The sequence below is a fragment of the Mandrillus leucophaeus genome, unplaced genomic scaffold (genome assembly GCF_000951045.1).
Source record: "Mandrillus leucophaeus isolate KB7577 unplaced genomic scaffold, Mleu.le_1.0 Scaffold433, whole genome shotgun sequence".
NCBI lineage: Eukaryota > Metazoa > Chordata > Mammalia > Primates > Cercopithecidae > Mandrillus > Mandrillus leucophaeus.
Window position 1 is genome coordinate 159,575 of NW_012104621.1, and position 19,431 is coordinate 179,005.

General features: G+C 48.5%; 1 protein-coding gene across 1 annotated transcript in view; it reads right to left on the reverse strand.

Moving 5' to 3' along the window:
* Window positions 1-19,431, reverse strand: part of SHB (Src homology 2 domain containing adaptor protein B) — a 168,661-nt gene that overhangs the window by 53,679 nt on the left and 95,551 nt on the right. The window contains exon 6 of the mRNA XM_011993773.1: window positions 7,872-8,087. Coding sequence (XP_011849163.1) covers window positions 7,872-8,087 — 216 coding nt within the window. The remainder of the gene's footprint in view (window positions 1-7,871; window positions 8,088-19,431) is intronic.

A 19,431-nucleotide genomic window follows, 5' to 3' on the forward strand; every position in this document is an offset into this window, starting at 1 on the left:
CTGGGAAGCTATACAGGAGACAGGAAGCATCATGGGAGCCTAAGGGGAGCCAGTTTGGAAGAGACAGCATTCTCCTGGCTAGGACAGGTGGTGGCGGCCGGGTTTAAGATTCTCCAAGGGATCCTCTGCAGATGCCGGGGCCCTGTTTATTCTGAGCACATGAAGATGAGTCACATAGCTTGGTGGGAATAGCAGGTGTGGAGCAGTGTCCTACACACACAATGGTGGCGTTAAACCAGCTTCAGAGTGACTGTTTGTGGGGGATGGTGACAAGTCACGAGGGCAACATGGTATGGGTGCAACTGCTTCTGCCTTGTACTGGTGTGCAAGGGAATGTCCAGCCTGACCCCAGCCACACACAGGATATCAACACAGCAGTGGAACAAGTTCTCTGCAGTCAGACTGGCCCAAGTTCACAGCTGTGTGACTGTGGACAAGCTGCTCACACTCTCTGAGCTTCAGTACCGTCATCTGAGTGACGACAATGAAGTGACCCCTACCTTGCAAGGCTCTGTAGGGTTAACCCACGCTGGAATTACAATTATTGCTCAATAAATGTTAATTTCCTGTCCCTGGTTCCTCCCCATCCTTCCTTACCTTAATGGGACTATTTTAAATTAGCTAGTTGAGCTAGCTCTGAGATGATTCACAGGTGTTTAGGAAATAGACATACCTGGGGCCCTACTTTCCCTTTAGCCTCACTTGATGAGGCTTTGAAGGTGTCAAAACTCAAGAGGGAGGCTGCCTAAAGGGTGACACCACAGCATAAGCACCCCACAGGCTGACAGTGTCTAGTGTGTATCTAGCTATTTCAGAATAAACCAGTGTACTCCAGTACAGGGTGTAGTAGGAGCACAGAGGGGAAGGAACTGGTTGTGCCAGGGAAGGCTTCCTGGAGGAGGTGATCTCCCCTCCCTAACTCTACCCCAACTCCACACCTAATACAAAGCATGTACTCTATACACTCTATGTTCTCAAAGTGGAGTCCCCAGATGGCAGCATCGGCATCACCTGGGAACTTGTTGGAAATGCAAATTCCCATGCCTCACCCCAGATCTACTGAATCAGGAACACTGGGGGTGGAACCCCAGCAATCTGTGTAACACTTCCTCCAGGTGATTCTGAAGCCTGCAAGTTTAAGACTCACTGCTCCAGGCCAAAAAAAATCCACAGACATGTCAGACCTAGAAGAGGGAAGGTGTGGATCGGAGAAAGGCCCCGGGGACCCTCTCCCACCCAGGCGGGCCAGCGGTCTAATCCTCGGAGGGACTGAGTAAAGAATGGAAGAACCACGGGACTCGTTAGAACTGTTGCTGGATTGAGATATGGGGTTTCCTGAAGAAGTGTCGCTTTCCACACCATCCCTGCTTCCCACTGCCAAGCATTACTGGGAATGAGCTTTGGCAACAGGTCCTCTGTGGCCACTAAGTACTTCTTTATGCAGCATGGTTTCTATGTTAAATTGAATTTTATGTAATATAGCAAGCCCTCTCTGAACACCAAAACCAATTCTTACATGCATGATCGTTTAGGGCTTACCTTGTCTTTTCGTTCAGATCTTTTGTTTTTATTTAATCATCACAGAGATCCAAAGTGAGAAGTTGTGACCATCCCCATTTTACAGATAAGTAAACTAAGGCTCATGGAGACTGAACAGTCCGTCTCGGGTCCTGAAGCAGTGATGGGTGGAGCTGGCATGTGAACTTGGGACTGTATGACTCCTCCCATTGCCCCGTGGGTCCCAACATGACCTAAACTTCTAAAATCTGCCAAAGAGCTAGTAGGGAAGACAGCTAAGTACCCAAAATAAGTATGCTGAGCACTATTTGAGTCATGTGTCTTTTATCTTTGCTGGAAGGCAGACCTGACTGAGCCCAGGACACTGCCTGAAGAGTAACTTTCATGGAGACAAAGCTTCAGAGGGTGAGTCGAAATGAGATGACTTAGTTTCTCAAGAAGGTCTGGGGGGTGCCCTTCGCACACCCTCCTGTCATCTGGCTCCTCCATCAAGCTCAAGAGCTGCAGTTACTTACTTCTCAGACACAAGAGCAAATTATGACAGACATAGCCATTTACCCACTGGGTTAAAAGGAAATGCTGGTCATTCCTCTGTGTATGGCCTGACTGGCTCTGCCATGAGGTCTCCAGCTGTTCCCTTCTCCACTCTGAGCCTTAGTTTCCCCAGAAGGACAGGGAGAGTGGGACTCTCTGGTATGTGGGCCCCTCTCTGTGCTGAGTGGTGGCAGGACATGACCAACCCATGGGATGGCGCTGGCTCCCCTACAATGAAGGCATGAACCTCCAGAACCCAGTCCCTTACAGAAACCCTGGCTGGAACCATTTCAGGTGGGAAGCCACCACCCAGTAACATATCCTGGTGTAGATGTGGCAGAAATTAGTGCAAGTGAGATGAAGGGCATGCGATACTTCTTGAGGGCTGTGGGAGGATGAGAGCTCCAATCACATTTCCTGCAGCACCTTGGTAGTACCAGGGAGGCCAGACATTTGACTGGGTTAGGGCAGGGGCTCTGGAGTTGGAGCTGACAGGTTCAAAGTCCGGCTCTGCTGCTGACCAGCCATGGGCTGGGCCCCCGGCCAAGTTATTTCTTCTCATGGGACCTTAGCTTCCTTATCTGTAGAAGGAGGAAACTAACCTCCCAGAGAGTGATTGTGAGGACTGAATGAGACAATGCACACAGAAAGTGCTAAGTGCTAGCAATGATGCCAGTACTTTCCTGATGTGATACCCATCAAGTCTCAGCAAGACCCTTCTGAAGTGGGAACTACTGGTCTCACTTCCCAGGTGGGGAAACTGAGACTCCCAGGACACGTTCATTCCCAGTCCTCACACTGGTCCTTCAGAGGTGTGAAGACACCAAATCCATGCCACCTCCACCGGAGTTTGCTTCTACAGGCTATCCGCCCCAGCTCCTTGGTCCCTGCCTGTCGGCCCCTCCCTACGCGGCCACTTTCTGCTCGGGTTCCATTTGTCCATCCTGCAATCTGTGCCACAAAGGCCGACAACCAGGTAGACCTGCCACACCAACCTGCACCACCCCCAGACATCATGACATCATCCAAGGCTCCTTGTCCCTTTCCCAACATTGGGCACGGGATGTCACATAGGCCTCGTGTGGGCCCGAGTTGTATCTGGCGGGGGTGGGTTGGGGACAGAGCAAGAAGGCCATTTCTAGACCCACCTGCCAGCCTTGCAATTTGTTGGTTGCTGTAAAGACTCCTGGGATGATTCGAAGTGGGCCAGGAACAGAGTCTAGCCTGCTCTGGAAGACAGGGGTCTCTGCCGGGTGGGAAGGGGGCTGACAGCCTGATGAAGCCACACCACTTCTCTGTGGAGGCAGAGCTGCAGTCCACTCCCTGCAGCCAGTAGCCAGTGGTGGAACCTGACCAGGCACTGTCCTGGGGATTGGGATCCCACAAGTGGGAGTGGAGGTCTGGTGAGGCCAGTCAGCTTCCTGGAGAAGAGCAGGTAATGAACACCCAGGGTTTGCTCTTTGGACAGCTCCAAGTATTTCTCACCAACAACTCTCCGAATCCTTAATAAAATTCCATGTCGGCCATTCTCAGAGAAAGGGAAACTTTCATTCCTAAGAAGTTGGGGCCACCTCACACACTCTAAGAGCTGTTTTCGTGACAGCTGGGAGTGATAACTGAGCCTTCCGTGGTGGCAGCCCCAGCCTGATGAGATGGGAAGGAAGGCGCTGACTTCCAGAAACACTGCCCAAGAAGCGCGCTCCGGTGGAGAATGCTGAGGCAGTGTCTGAGAGGCGCCTCTTTTCATGAATGCAGTTCGGGACAGTGCTTCGAAAGCTGCAAGGAACTTTTGCTTCATAGATGGATGGAGATAATTCAGCCATCTTCCCCTCTCCCCCTCTCTGATCAGCATGCTGGGGTTCTGATGGAATGAAGCCTGGATGCCTCCCCAGAGCTGGTTGCAGACTGACCTCCCAGGACACACCCTCTGTCAGAGCCCTGCCTTGCTCAAGCTTCTGCTTGCAAACCCCCAGTGATGGGAAGCTCATTACACACATTCAGGTCTAACCAAAATTCTTACCCTTCACCTGGGCCCTAAATCCCTGTGACTCCCCCTTGGCAGGTCCAGGTCTGTCCCTTAAGGGTCCCCCACACTCTCCACCCTTTGGAAATTTGAAAGCACTGACCCCATTCCCAGCCCAAATTTAATCCAGGCCAAATCTGCACAATCAGCGAATATAAGGGGTGAAAGGAGAGGGTAATGATTTTGGCCAGCCAATTCCATCCCATACAGCTCTTCCTCCAGCTACGGATCCTGTATCCCAGGCTCCAAAGACTCAGTGCAGAGAGCTCCCAAAAACCAAGAAAAAACTGCACAGGGCATTTCCGACAAGTACTATGCTATGGATGGGGCCCAGCTAAGCTGCCTTACTCACTGACCACACCAAAGACTCACTCAAGTGTGAGTGCATACACTTGCACACACACCCACACACATGCAGGTGGACGCACACTCTCACAGGCGCACACAACACTGACTCAGGTGGGGGTCCTTGCTGTCATTCCCTGGCAGCTGCACGTCTGGTCTTACCCATGGGGCTGTGGCAACACATCAGCAGTCTAACTGAGCTACTTCAATTCATACTCGCCACCTGAGAGATGGCCCACCCACCTCTCCACTTTCCCTCCAGTGACAGGAAACAGTGAGGATGCTTCTCACCTGCCAATGAAGCACCTAATGGACTCTGTCCACAGACATGCGGAGAGAAGGCTGGTGCCCATAGGACCCCTCCAGCCCCTGAGTGAGACGGTCTCCTTCTTCTATGCCCTAGGAGGCAGAACTGAGCCAAAAGCTGCTTGGGAAAAGCACAGCCAGCACCCGCTCTGGAGCAGGACCCACAGAGGCCAGTGACCGGATGAGACACAGACCTGGATGTGATTCTGTGTCTATCTTCTATCAATAGCCCAATAACTCAGACTGACCGTGACACCTGTGATGGCAACTCTGCCACACAAAACCCAGGCCAAAACGGATGTTTGTGGGCTCAGAAACTCATTCTGAGACAGTTCCATCTGAGACCTTACGATCCTTTGTGAATAACTAAATGTACAGGAGTTTTAAAACCACCTTTGGGCAGAAGTGGGCAAGTTCTGGCCTGAGAGTTTTCAAAGATGATGTCCAATAGGGGAACTGCTTTTCACTTTCACAAATCACCTGGGATCTTGTTATAATAGATTCTGACTCGTAGGCCTGGGATGGGACTTGAGACCCTGCATTTCTAACCAGCTCCGGTGAGGCCAATGCCGCTGGTTCAGGGACTACACTTTGAGTATCAAGATGCCAGGCTAGACTAGACCGTCAGAGGCAAGGGCAGCCCCTGAGAGGCCCACAGGTGGTCAGTCCAGGGGAGGGTGAGACCCCACACCTGCCTGTGGTGCTACATTATAATGTGGGACCTGGGTGTCTGGGAAAGTTGCCACATGAGCCTTTTTAGCCCTTTAATCAAACTCGTGTTTGCAAAGAGTAAGCTCTTGGATGGCCCCAGTTCCTCCCATGCCCAGAGAAGCACAGCCCCTGATCAGCCATTTCCAGGGCACAGGCCTTGGACTCCTTTGGTTCAAGGGACTAGAGGAGGCTGTAAAATGCACAGGAGAGACCTGGGGCAACTAAGGACCCCCAGTCATAGGATGACTCTTATCTTTGGCTCTCAGTCAGGAGCTGGGGCTCCAGAAAGGTGATGGGACAGGTTGTTCTTGAGGACCTCACAGCCTGGCAGGCGAGACCAAAACAGAACTAACCCTGATGTGGTGTGAGAAATGTTCCCCCAGTGATGTATGCAGGAAACTCGATAGACCCATAGGGGCAGCAGGAAGCCTGTGGGGCGCATGGCTGTGTACCAGGGAGGGCTTGGAGAGATGATAATGTTTAAGCTGGACCTCAAAGGAGGCATAGGATTGCTCCAGATAAGACAGGCAGGGAAGGGCATTTTAGCTAGAAAAAAGGGATTTGCTCAGTGCATGCTATATTCAAGGAACTGTGAGTAATCTATGTTGGAATGGCTAGAACAGCAATTAAGGGGCCTGGGATAAGGGTAGGGTAGAGGCCTCACTGTTTGGGGTTAGAAAGGGAGAAAGGGTCTAGTTATATATGAAAAAAGGGGAGATTTAAGGCAAAATAAATTTTAAACAAATTAAAAACAAAAAGTTTCCCTTTATGACTGTCAGTGTGGTAGGAATTAAATGTCACTCACTGTCTCTCTTTTTACATGCCTAAACTCTCAGACACCTAAACATTGTTTGACATCTGGCTTTTCATCTCTTAACAACAGACATAAGCACTTCTCTAGGTTGTTATGAACTCTTGCTAAACATCACCTTTTAGAGGCTGCACAATACTCCAATATTCCACCACACAGACGCACAGAAATCCAGCCCCCATTGCTGGACACTTGGGTTGCTCTCAATTTTCCGTGATTATAAACAATGCCTTTTCTGAATTTTTTTTTGTTTTTTATCTTTTGCGCTTGTTGCCCAGGCTGGAGTGCGATGGTGCAATCTTGGCTCACCGCAACCTCTGCCTCCCAGGTTCAAGCGATTCTCCCGCCTCAGCCTCCTGAGTAGCTGAGATTACAGGCATGTGCCACCACGTCCAGCTAATTTTGTATTTTTAGTAGAGACGGGTTTTCTGCATGTTGGTCAGGCTGGTCTTGAACTCCCAACCTCAGGTGATTCACCCGCCTCGGCCTTCCAAAGAGCCAGGATTACAGGCGTGAGCCACTGTGCCCTGCCTTCTGAATTTTATCATAACTTTGGCATAGATTTTGAGGAGTGGGATTAGAATAAAAAGGTGTGGGCTTAGGTTTATGATTTATGATGCACATGCCCAAGATCACTTTTCAAAAGGGCTGTGGGAGAGGAGTTCTAGAAATGTGACAGATACCCAGATTCTAGAAAAATCAGACTCTGAGTAGGGAGGAAGGGGACACCCAAGTCACTCAAAGGGCTCTTGGCCAGAGGAAGGTCATCTGGGAGGGGCTGAGCTCTGCCCATCACCTGTGCTCTGTAAGCAGGTGCACGCTGAAGCTGGGATAGAAGACACAGCAGCCCTGTGAACCCTGCAGGCCTAGTTCAGCTCGCAGCACTGCGTGGGCTCGTCGGGCCGGCTCAGGTTCAACAGAAGCTGCTGTGCACACTGGTTTCCTCTTACTTTCTAAGACAGTTCCTTCTGAAAACTGCAATCAGGCCAGGCGCAATGGTTCACACCTGTAATCCCAGCACTTTGGGAGGCCGAGGTGGGCGGATCACCTGAGGTCAGGAGTTTCAGACCAGCCTGGCCAACATAGTGAAACCCCGTCTCTACTAAAAATACAAAAAATTAGCTGGGCAATGTGGCAGGCATCCATAATCCCAGCTACTTGAGAGGCTGAGGCAGGAGAATCACTTGAACCTGGGAGGTGGAGGTTGCGGTGAGCCGAGATCGTGCCATTGTGCTCCAGCCTGCGCAACGAGAGCGAAACTCCGTCTCAAAAAATAAAAAAACTGAAAACTAAACTCTTGGTTTCAGTGAGCTACGGCATCATCAATAAATAGCACCACGACAGAGCCAGACAATGACAGCATCTGAGCCGTCTCTGAAAAGTGCAGAGGCTGGAACACTGAGACCCTGGAAGCCAGGCCCAGAATTTCTCCTTGGCCTGGTTTCCCTTCCCTCACCTCTCCCTTTCCTCTGCAGCCTACATCTTTGAGGGTACTGAGAAAAAAACACCACCCAATTAGATTATTAAACAGTCCTGGAGTTTGTCCTGAGCGCAGGCGGGGACCAAGGTGAGTGCTGAGCACGGCTCAGCAGCTGCCTCCTGAGCAGCGTCAGGGCTCCTTACCTGCCAGGGCTGGGATGGTGACTCGGTTCCACTCCCAAGGTTGGTCGTACTCATCGGCGGGCCTGTCATCATCCTGGGGCAGCTTGCTCTCCCGCAGTCGGGGGCTGACTGTGCTCTCCGAGTCCGAGTCAACACTTTGGCCTTCAGGTTCGTAAGGGGTGTCATATAACTGGATACCTTTATGTTGGGACCGGACGCTTTCCTGCCTCTGAAATTCTGCAGGCAAAAAAGAAGGAAGCAGAGATTAAATGGAAGTGTGGTATGCACTTCCTCACCTGGATTCGCACTCAGAAACACCACAAATTCAAGAGCTGCCAGCGGGTTGGTGAGGGTGACAGAGAGACAGACCTCTGTCTGGATTTTACCTACCCCACCAACCCTCAATGCGGTGTCTCTGCTCTTCCTGGGCCAGGCTTGCTCACAAGGCTCACAGGCTGGCAGACCAAATGACAGCCCTGCCTCCATCCACTCATGAATCTCAGTCTTAAGAGGCAGAGCCCAGATGTGAACATGATGCTCCAGGTGTGTCCTGATGTCCACCCAGAACACGCAGAGCTTCTGACTCCTTGCTTCATAGGCAGGCTGGGGTCTTTCCCTCTAGGGCAGTTCCTTGCCCTCTTTGGACTTTCAGTCGTCATCTGTACAAGGAAAAGACTAGGCCATGCAGTTCCCACAAGCTCCCAGTTTCCACCTGCTCACACATTCATTTAAAAGAACCAGCAAGAGCCTCCCCAAGGAGACCAGAGGCCACTTTTCTCTCCTGCAAAGGCTGAGTGACCCCTTCCCTTTATTTCTACCTCCCTTAGAACATCTTCTAAACAGACTGAATTCATTTAGGGATTTGAGAGGGTGTCCAGCTTCACTTCTGAATAAAGAAAGCTCGCTCTTAATCTTCTAGAGAAGATGCTAAGGCCTGGCACTGGTGTGGGCTGAGGGGTGACTGCCTGTCTAGATGAGGTCCCAGACAGGAGGTGTTCATTTTGTCTGTTGCTCAGTCCTGGGAGGCCAGTGGTAGCTGGCAGGATGGATGCTAGGATGCTAAAATCAGGCACTTCCCGGTCAAACAGGGAAATTTGACCTGCTCTTTGATCATGGATACTATGTGCATGGCCTGAGCGGGGAATGTGGGGAAGGTTTACCATGGAGGTTGGTTTCAGGAACCCCACTGTTCCCAGCAGACACAACATGTGCCTAAATTGCCATCATGCTTGGCGGCAAAGGGGACTCAGTGCAGGACCTGGGAGTGGCAGGGCAGGAGGGAAGGGAGATGGCATTTGAACCGTCAGCTCTGACAACTGAAAACAGGAGAGGGGCAGCTTCCTGGTAGTAGGACCAGGACAAGCCAATGCAATGAGGCTGGAAAGAACGTGCTTGCTGCCTACTTTATGTTTTATTGTGGTAAAATACATATAATAACATTGAGCACTTCATTTTATTTTATTTTATTTTATTTTTTTAGATGGAGTCTCACTCTGTTACCCAGGCTGAAGTGCAGTGGTACACTCTCAGCTCACTGCAAACTCTGCCTCCCGGGTTTACACGATTCTTGTGTCTTAGCCTCCCAAATAGCTAGGAACACAAATGTGCACCACCACACCTGGCTAATTTTTGTATTTTTAGTGGAGACGGGGTTTTGCCATGTTGGCCAGGCTGGCCTCGAACTCCTGACCTCATGTGATCTGCCTACCTCCACCTCCCAAAGTGCTGGGATTACAGGTGTGAGCCACCACACCCAGCCAACATGACCATTTTAGCCATGATTAATGTAAAATTCAGTGGCATTAGGTACATTCACACTGTTGGTAACCTTTGGCACCACCCATCTCTAGAACGTTTTCATCTTCCCAAACTGAAACCCTGTACCCATTAAACACTAACTCCCCATTATCCCTCCCCAGCCTCCACAATTACCCTTCTACTTTCTGTCTCTATGAATCTGATCAGTCTAGGCACATCCTGAACAACATGGAATCATTCAGTTTTATAATGTTGTAGCATGTGTATGACTTTCCTTTTTCAGGCTAATATTCCATCATTATGTATATTCACTGTCCATGTTGGCTAGAGCACCAGGTCCAAGGAGGTGAGGGAGTAGACGTGAGGCTTGATGCAAATGGGGTGAGGACTATAAGTGAGCTATTTCAATGCTCTCTTGAGGCCTTCCCGAAATCAGAATTCTGATGGCATAAAGATATGGCAGAAGACACGGGAGTCATGCTCCTTGAAGAGTAGCTGATAAAACACACACAAATGACATCAGCCCTTCTGAGAAAGAGAGCTGCTTTCAGGCTGGGCTTTATGATCCAAGTCGGCTCATGTGGACACACGCCCTGATGAAACAGAAGCTAAGGATGCTGTACCTGTGATCATTAGTATTTACATGAATTAGCTTTATGCTAGTATTTCCTAAACTTTATTTAGTCATGTGACTTCACAACTTGGGCCATTTCTGCCTACCAGTTGGGTGGTTAACTTACCATTTTTATTTATCTTGCCTCACTTTTTAGATAAAATAACTCATTTAAAAAGGAGAATTTGGATCACCATCCCATAAGCCATCATTCTTTGCCAAAAATAGATACTAAGCAGAATGAATGAGAACCAACAATGCCTGCTGGGAAGCTGAGCGTGGGGCTTGCTTTCTCTGCTGAGAGGGGAGATTTGCAAGTGTTGGAGAGCCACTGGGAAATGCAATCAGCAAACAGACACTTTCTCTGGCAAATATGAATAATGTTCTCTCTCCAGAAAGAGAAAGAATAAAAAGGGAAAAATCTTCTCACTATGTAGTTCTCAGGACACCTAATATCACATCTATGAGAAGGTGTCCCTTACTTTGGTAAACATAGCTTTTGTTGGGTCCCATGAGTAAACTGGGATCATTTATTAATTTTGAGGATGATGCTTCCTTTTTTTTTTTTTTTACAGAGGGAGGAACAGGAAAAGAGAAGGGAAAAGCTATAGAGTGGTAGGACTTTGTCACTTTAAGGTGAAGACCAACTAAGACCAACTGTTAAGCACGGTGGACAACTTCATAAATCACTAAATCTACCAAACTATCTAATCTGCTACTTATTGCTTTGTAGGGTCCTCATCACCTGGATTCGTCTTCCTCAGTTCTGAGGAGTGAAGTCTAGCCTCCTGTCTGCAGAATTCTGAGGGCTGAGGATATGGCAGCTGAGAAGGCACTGACCTGGGAAAACCACCTTCCTCTTCACCCTCCTTCACAAAAGCAGGACCAGCAACCACTCCTATGTACACAATTGATGAAGCACTTTTCATGTAATTCACCATTTAATCTAAAGGAACCACAAACAATTCACAGATGTACTTCCCGTTGGGCCCCTGATAATCAGGAGTGCTTTTGCTCACTCTCACGCCAAAGAGATACTCAGTGAATGTGGTGGGATAAATGAAAGAGAACTGGCAGCCAGAAACCACTGTTTACCCCCAAATTCCAGATACTTTATGAAAGTCCCTGACAGCAGTGATAAAGGATCTGGGACAATATGCCAAATGCATACAGTTTAGTGTTACACAATATGCAGAAGAGACGGATATTCTACATAAACACCAGCCTTAAAGGGAAACATGTGCAGTGAACAGATTAGCTATTAAATCAGAGGGCTTGTACATACACTCTCATGCAGGATTTATTGTTCCAGAAGCATCTGCACCTTACCAAAGCTGGGCTAGTAATGGCATGCAGTTAGGGCAGGGGATGTTAAAACAGTAATCATTAAAACAAGCCTACCCCCAGTATTACATGGCGAATTCAAATTTTCATTAAGGCCCAGACAATAGGGAACAGTTAAGTAAATTATGGCCTGTTAACTGGATGGAATATTAAGCAGCCATTAAAATGATAAATCTGAAGATTATGTAGTGACATGGAAAACCGTGCATGAAATTATGCTAAGCTAAAAAGTAAAATGCAAGATTGTTTATGTGTGGAGGGCAAAGCATAACGCTGGCTTTTTAAACAAGTCTCAATGTGAGCAGGGCCCCACAGGGAATTCTGCTCCTTGCCTGGGCATTTGTAAATACCGACATCACACATTTGGCCTATAATATATACACTGTGATGACAGCAACGTTGTAAGTACAGACATCCACAACACCAAAAGCTGTAAAACCCAATACAGGAAGGTAAACAACTACTGTGTAGAGGAGAAGGGATTATCGCATAATTATTTTTGAAAGTTGTTTTAAATAATGAATAAAGACACTAGAGCAGAAAAAATGTGATTAAGATGAGGAGCACACGAAAGTAAATAGGATTTTAAGCCCCATGAGAGTAAATATGATTTTAAGCAGGTTGGGCTTCCAGGAGCTGTGTGTGTTTAGGAAGCAGCTGCCTCTCCCTGAGAAAATGCCCATTTGGGAGCATCTTCTCTCCTGGGAGAGGTTCACCAACAGCCCCAGGACATCAAAGGCCCTTGTGCCAGGCCAGCTTGCCAGATGTTGCTGTCTCCTGCCTAACTACCAGGCCCATCCTCCTCACTAGCTGGGCCAATCCATGAGGGTCCAGAGACCGATCTCACAGGGGAGTCTGTGACCATATGTTTTAAGTCACAAGTTATCTGGACATCACCATCTACACATTCATGCAAAATGACCTTTAATATTAGGTGGCAGGCTGTAATTTCATGCCTCTTAGGCAGAGAGCAGAAACATTAACAGGGTGGGGGTTTCTGTTGACTTCTGTAGCAGAAAGGTTTCAAGTAGAACTACATACATAGAAAGAACGGAAGAATAAAGCACTTTCTTTAGAATCAGAGAATGTTAGAACTGAAAGGGACCCTAAGAATTTGCCTGGGCCTGTTCACTAGGAGAGCTAGGCGGGTGTGCTGCCCACAGACTGTGGCCATGGTGGGGTCTGCCCATGGGAATGTGGAGAAGGTTAAGGGCTGGGGAAAGAGAGCAGACGATAATCCTGAGAGGATGTGATGGGGTTTAAAAGATTGTCCAGTTCGCAAGCAACAAGCTATACTTTGCTCCAGTATTCACCAACTTTGTGCCTCCCTGAAAAAAAAAAAAAAAAAAAAAAAACCCCACCAAAGTTGGGTGCAGTGGTTCATGCCTGTAACCCCAGCACTTTGGGAGGCCAAGGTGGGCAGATCGCTTGAGGTTAAGTGTCCGAGACCAGTCTGGCCAACATGGTGAAACCCCATCTCTACTAATAATACAATAATTAGCCAGGCATGGTGGTAGGCACCTGTAAAAGTTTTTGGTTTTCCAATGCATACAAAAGTTATATTTATATTATACTGTAGTATATTAAATGTGCAATACCACTGCCTTAAAAAAATATAGTACCTTAATTAAAAAAATATTTTATTGCCAAAAACTGCTTACAATCATCTGGGCCTTCAGTGAGTCATCTTTTTGCTGGTGGAGGGTCTTGCTTTGATGTTGATGGTTGCCGACTGATCAGGGTGGTAGTTCCTGAAGGCCGAGGTGGCTGTGGAAATTCCTTTTTTTATGCCCCTCCCCACAACTGGGGAAATTTCTTAAAATGAGACAATAAAATTTGCCACACAGATTGACTCTCCCTTTCACGAAAGATTTCTCTGTAGCGAAATGCTGTTTTATAACATTTTACAAACAGCAGAACTTCTTTCAGAATTGGAGTCAATCTTTTCAAACTCTGCTGCTGTTTTATCAACTAAGTTTATGTACTATTCTAAATCCTATGTTGTCGTTTTAACAATGTTCCCAGCATCTTCACCAGGAATAGATTCCATCTCAAGAAAACTATCTTTGCTTATTCATAAGAAGCAACTCTTTATTTGTTCAAGTTTGATCATAAGAGTCCCACAATTCAGTCACATCTTCAGACTCCACTTTTAATGCTAGTTCTCTTGTTATTTTCATCATATTTGCGGTTACTTCCTCCACTGAAGTCCTGAAGGCCTCAAAGTCATCTGTGAGGATTGGACTCTTCTTCCAAATTCCTATTAATGTGGCTATTTTGACCTCCTTTCATGAATCACAAATGTGCTTAATGGCTTCTAGAACAGTAAATCTTCCCCAGAAGGTTTTCAATTCACTTTGCCCAGGTCCATCAGAGGAATCACTATCTCTGGCAGCTATAGCCTTATGAGACGTATTTCTTAAATAACAAGACTTCGAAGTTGAGATTACTCCTTGATCCATGGGCCGTAGAATGGATGTTGTTAGCAGGCATGAAAACAACATTCATCTCCTTGTACATCACCAGTAGAGCTCCTGGGTGACCAGGAACAGTGTCAATGAGCAGTAATATTTTTAAAGGAATCTTTTTTTCCTGAATAGTTGGTCTCAAAAGTGGGCTTAAAATATTCAATAAACCATGCTGTAAACAGAGGAACTGCCATCCAGGCTTCGTTGTTCCATTCACAGCGCACGAGCAGGGTAGATTTAGTATAATTCTTAAGGGCTCTAGGATTTTTCAGAATGGCAAATGAGCATTGACTTCAACTTACAATCACCAGCTGCATGAGTCCCTAACAAGAGGTAGCTTGTCCTTTGAAGCCTTGAAGGCAGGCATTGACTTCTCCTCTTTTGCTCTGAAAGTCCTAGATGGCATCTTCTTCCAGTAGAAGGCTGCTTTGTCTACATTGAAAATCTGTCGTTTTGCGTAGCCGCCTTCATCAATGATCTTAGCAAGATCTTCTGGATAACTTGCTGCAGCTTCTACATCAGCACTTGCTCCTTCACCATACACTTCCATGTTATGGAGATGGCTCCTTTCCTTAAACCTCAGGAATCAACCTCTGTTAGCTTTTCTGAAGCTTCCTCCACTCTTTCAGCCTTCGCAGAATTGAAGAGTTAGGGCCTTGCTCCAGATTAGGCTTTAAGGGAATTTGTGGCTGGTTTGAGCTTCTATCCAGACCAAACTCTCTCCATAACGGCAATAAGGCTGTTTTGCTTTCTTTTCGATTGTGTATTCGCAGGAGTGACACTTTTAATTTTCTCTAACAACTTTCCCTTTGCATCCACAACCTGGCTAACTATTCGGTGCAAGAGGCCTACCTTTTGGCCGATTTTGGTTTTTGACATGCCTTCCCCTGTAGGCCTATTTCTACGGTTTTGGTTTAAAGTGAGAGATGTGTGACTCTTCCTTTCCTTTGAACATGTAGAGGCCATTGTTGAATTATTAATAGGCCTAATTTCAATATCGTTGTGTTTTACAGGATAGAAAGGCCCAAGGAGAGGGAAAGAGATGGAGGAATGGCCAGTCAGTGGAGCAGTCAGAACACACATAACATTTATTAAGTTCGCCGTCTTATGTGGGTGCAGTTTGTGGTGTCCCAAAACAATGACAATAGTAACATCAAAGATCACTGATCACAGGCCACTGTAACAGCTATAATAATAAAGAAGGTTTGAAATATGAGAATTACCAAAATGTGACACAGAGACACAAAGTGAGCGCATGCTGTTGGAAAAATGATGCTGACAGACTTACTAGACAGAAGGCTGCCACAAACTTTCATTTTGTAAAAAAATGCGATACCTGCAAACCACAATGAAACGATGCACAATAAAATGAAGTATGCCTAAACATTTTATTACGGAGAGTCTCAAAATCTATATTTTGAAAGAGGATAGGCCAGACATGGTGGCTCACGCCTGTAATCCTAGCACTTTGGGAGGCTGGGGCGGGGCGGGGTGGATCACCTGAGGACAGGAGTTCGAGACCAGCCTGGCCAACATGGTAAAACCCCGTCTCTACTAAAAATACAAAAATTAGCTGGGTGTGGTGGTAGGCACCTATAATCCCAGCTACTGAGAAGGCTGAGGCAGGAGAATCGCTTGTACCCAGGGGGCAGAGGTTGCAGTGAGCGGAGACTGCGCCACTTTACTCCAGCCTGGGCAAAAGAGCAAAACTCCGTCTCAAAAAAAACGGATAAGCAGGCTGGGCGTGGTGACTCACGCCTGTAATCCCACCACTCTGGGAGGCTGAGGTGGGCAGATCATGAATTCAGGAGATTGAAACCATCCCAGTTAACACGGTGAAACCCTGTCTCTACTAAAAATAGAAAAAAAAAATTAGCCAGGTGTGGTGGCACACACCTGTAGTCCTAGCTACTCGGGAGGCCAAGGCAGAAAAATCACTTGAACCTGGTAGGTGGAGATTGAGGTGAGCCAAGATCACGCTATTGCACTCCAGCCTGGGCAACAAGAGCGAAACTCTGTCTCACAAAAAAAAAAAAAAAAAAAAAGGATAAGCATCTAATGAAATGATATGTAACAGGCCCTATGGTAAACATCAGAAGAAACCTGTTCTTTACCTCTTTACCTTCTCTTCAGGAACAGAGGGAAAAAGGCTTGGGTTTGCTCTCTGGAAACCTGAGGGCAAGGAAATCAGCAGCCTCTCTGGTGCCCAGTCCCCATCTTTTCCAGCAGTGCTGGCATCCACCTGTCCTCGCAACCAACCAAGTAACTACTGAATGCCCAGTATGAGAAGAGACGAAGAGGAATGAGATGCAGTCCTGGCCTTCATGAAGCCCTTGGTAGCAGAGGGCAGAGCTCCCAACAGGGACAGACACTCAGCCTCCTTAATGGGAGCAGACTTGATACCACGATCTGATAACTAAGAGACAGGTTTCCATTGGGGGAACCTGGGAGAGCCTTAAAGAAGTTAGACAGGAGGTCATAGCACAGTGATGTGGCGGAGAAAATGGGTACCAGAGGAAGAACCAAGGCAGAGGTCCAGGGAATCAGAAGCTTAAGATGTACATGAGGTTGCTCGGGAGGGCTGGGGACTGACAGGTGCCCAGTGACAGATGATGCTGGAGGCACATGGAAGGGGGTTTCTGGATGGCCTTAAAAGTACTGCATGGCAGCACCCCCAGGAGTGGTTAAGGAGTGATGCCCAGGTACCTCTGGGCAGGGAGGAGCTGGGCAGGACACAGGCTGGCACAGACGTGCAGGAGCCTCGCTGGAAATGATAGACGCTGGCCTGTAGGCCCTTCACCTTTAATTTTCCCAGATGGGCTTGTCTGGGAATCCATACCACTCCCTAATCATAGGGTGGCAGAGCTAGGTAGAGTTGTATGGCTCTCCATTCCCAAGCCCTGCCACTACCTCTCGGCCCAGGAAATCTCTATTCTGCCAGTGGTGGGCATGCCATCTGATCTCTCTCACATGGCTTTGCAGCCACCGGGGATCTGTGCCCGAGACGCCAGGGTTGCAGGTAGATTAGGCTCAGGGCCCCAGCGATGTCAGGAAGGGCTGCATTACTAGAATGATGCACTTACCACTTGCCAGGGCTGCTCCTCGCCAACTACCTGGAGGGAGGCAAGCCCTGGGTCCAGTGAACCAACAGCCACAGCAGCACTGTGTACTGAAAACACCGATCCCACTAGACTGCTTAGCCTGAATCCTGGCTCCAACAGGTGACCTGGGGCAAGTTACCTCAGTTTCCTCATCTCTAGAGGGGAGACAACGGCACCCACTGGAGGAAGGATGTTACGAGGATTAAATGAATCCATATACGTCAGGTGTTTAGAACACTGCCTGGTGCAAAGAAGGCATTTTGTGAATATTGTCACTTCAATGACCACTCCTGGGCACTTCCTTGGAGTCCCATCTCCCAGACTCTTCCTCCTCCGAGGCTGTCTTTGCCCGCAGAGCCACAGAAGGCCTGCTGACTGAAGCCTCACAGGCCAACAATGCACTGGGAATGGGAAGGTCCCAATAACAACCTTTAAGCCTGTTCCCATTTCTGGGTCCACAACTCCCGAGGCCAGTGCCGCTTTGATAATCTGACACTCCCACATAGGAGCCAAGTTCTAGGTCAGCTCTTTTATGTAACACGAAACACACAGGGAAGGTCTCATGTATGTCTAGTCACCCCATTTTAGAGATGGGGAAACTGAGGCCAGGGGAAGGGAAGAAAGTCACAGGGACTAGGCCTCAGGCTCCTTAACTCCTGGACCAGGGCTCTCCTGGCCTTTTCCAGATGCTTTCTGGCATTTTTTTTTTTTTTTTTAATCAGTCAGTCTTGGTTTTGGTCTTCTGGGGGCCAGGGCATCTATTGCAGTCAGGTCTCTGAGGTGTTAAAAGCATACCGGGCACCACGGGGTGTGATGAGCTCCGCGGAGTGAGTGATGAGCTCCGCGGGAGTGGCAGGCGGCTCTTCCTAATTAGACACACGGCAAAACCAGCCAAGTTCCAGGTGCCACATCAAAAGGGAGACGACTTCCCCCCCATCTAAACCATTCAAACATCTGCTGGAGAAGAATCCTCCCCCCAACCAGGGTGCTTTTAGCGTCTGAATTCAGGGTTCCCTCAGAGGCTGAGGGCAAGTGGCACGGAACAGCAGGGGGCCTCTGGGGTGGATGCTGCAGGATGGCAAGGGCAGAGCAGGGCAGGGCAGCTCAGAGACAGAGCTGGAGCCACCCCAACCGTCACACGGCAGGAGGCCCCACCTCCTCCTCCTCTATCTAGTCTAGTTTCCGGAGCTGTCTAGGAGCCAGGAGACTGACTAATTGGAGTTCTTCTGTCATCTCTTTTCCAGGCGTGCACAGAAACACCCAAGCAACAGAGGGCGGGCTCTGCAGAAGCAGGGCTGTGGGACAAGAACAATGGTCACCTCGGAAGCAGAGCAGGGCCTGTGGCTGCCTGGCTCAACCTGTACTGCCTGATCTTTTATGCTCTGCCCGAGGGCAAGGGAAAGGCCCAAGTCTGGAGTCAGGGTGCCTGGGTTTGCTCCCTTCCCTTGGTCATCTGTACAGGGACAGGGTCTTCTCGTGAGCCCCTCTGGCCTGAAGTACTAGAAGAGAGACAAAGCCTGCAAACCTGATGACGACCAACTGCTTTCATTGTGAATAAAAAGGCCACGTGGACCTCACCGTGCGGCTCTGCAATGATCCAGTATCCTTCAGCCCTGCCGTCACTCTGCATCTTCCAGTGACTGCCTTTGCGTGCGGAGGCCTCTGAGCCGCTGCAGGCCCAGGTTCTGGCGCCATCCCCTGTGGAGACTCATTGAGGCAAGCTTGCTGCTCTGGGAGCCAAAAGCAGGGGGCGAATGGGCCTCCCTTTAAAGGAGCCACGTCTGCTTAGGAGACTGCTTTCTAAATCCTCGTTGACTGCAAGATCCAACTTCATAGGCAAGTGGGGTGCCTGCTTTTCTTCCTCAAATACCCACTGAGCCCCTGCTATATGCCACGTTGGACCCGAGACCAGATGCTGAGCACTAGATGCATTAGATAAGACTCCTGCCTCCCAGGGAACTCATGGCTTAGCAGGAGAAACGGGACACCACCGTCTGTAAGCACTGAGTTGGATGGTAGTGATGAGTGAGTGCCTGCCTGTGCCAGGCACTGTCCTGTGTCCTAGGCACTGGGAGTAAATTACTCCTCATCCTCAAAACAGACAGGCAAGAGTTATACTGCATTTTATCATTCAGAAACTGAGGTTCAGACAGGAGCAGAGGCTAAGCCAGGACAAGCCTAGTTCTGCCTGCCTCCCAGGGCCCTAGAGTGGTGCATGTACCAGCAGCTCGGTGGAGACAGAAAGGAAATCCAGCCCTAGGATTCAGTAAAACTTCAGGGTGGAGGTGGCATTTCAC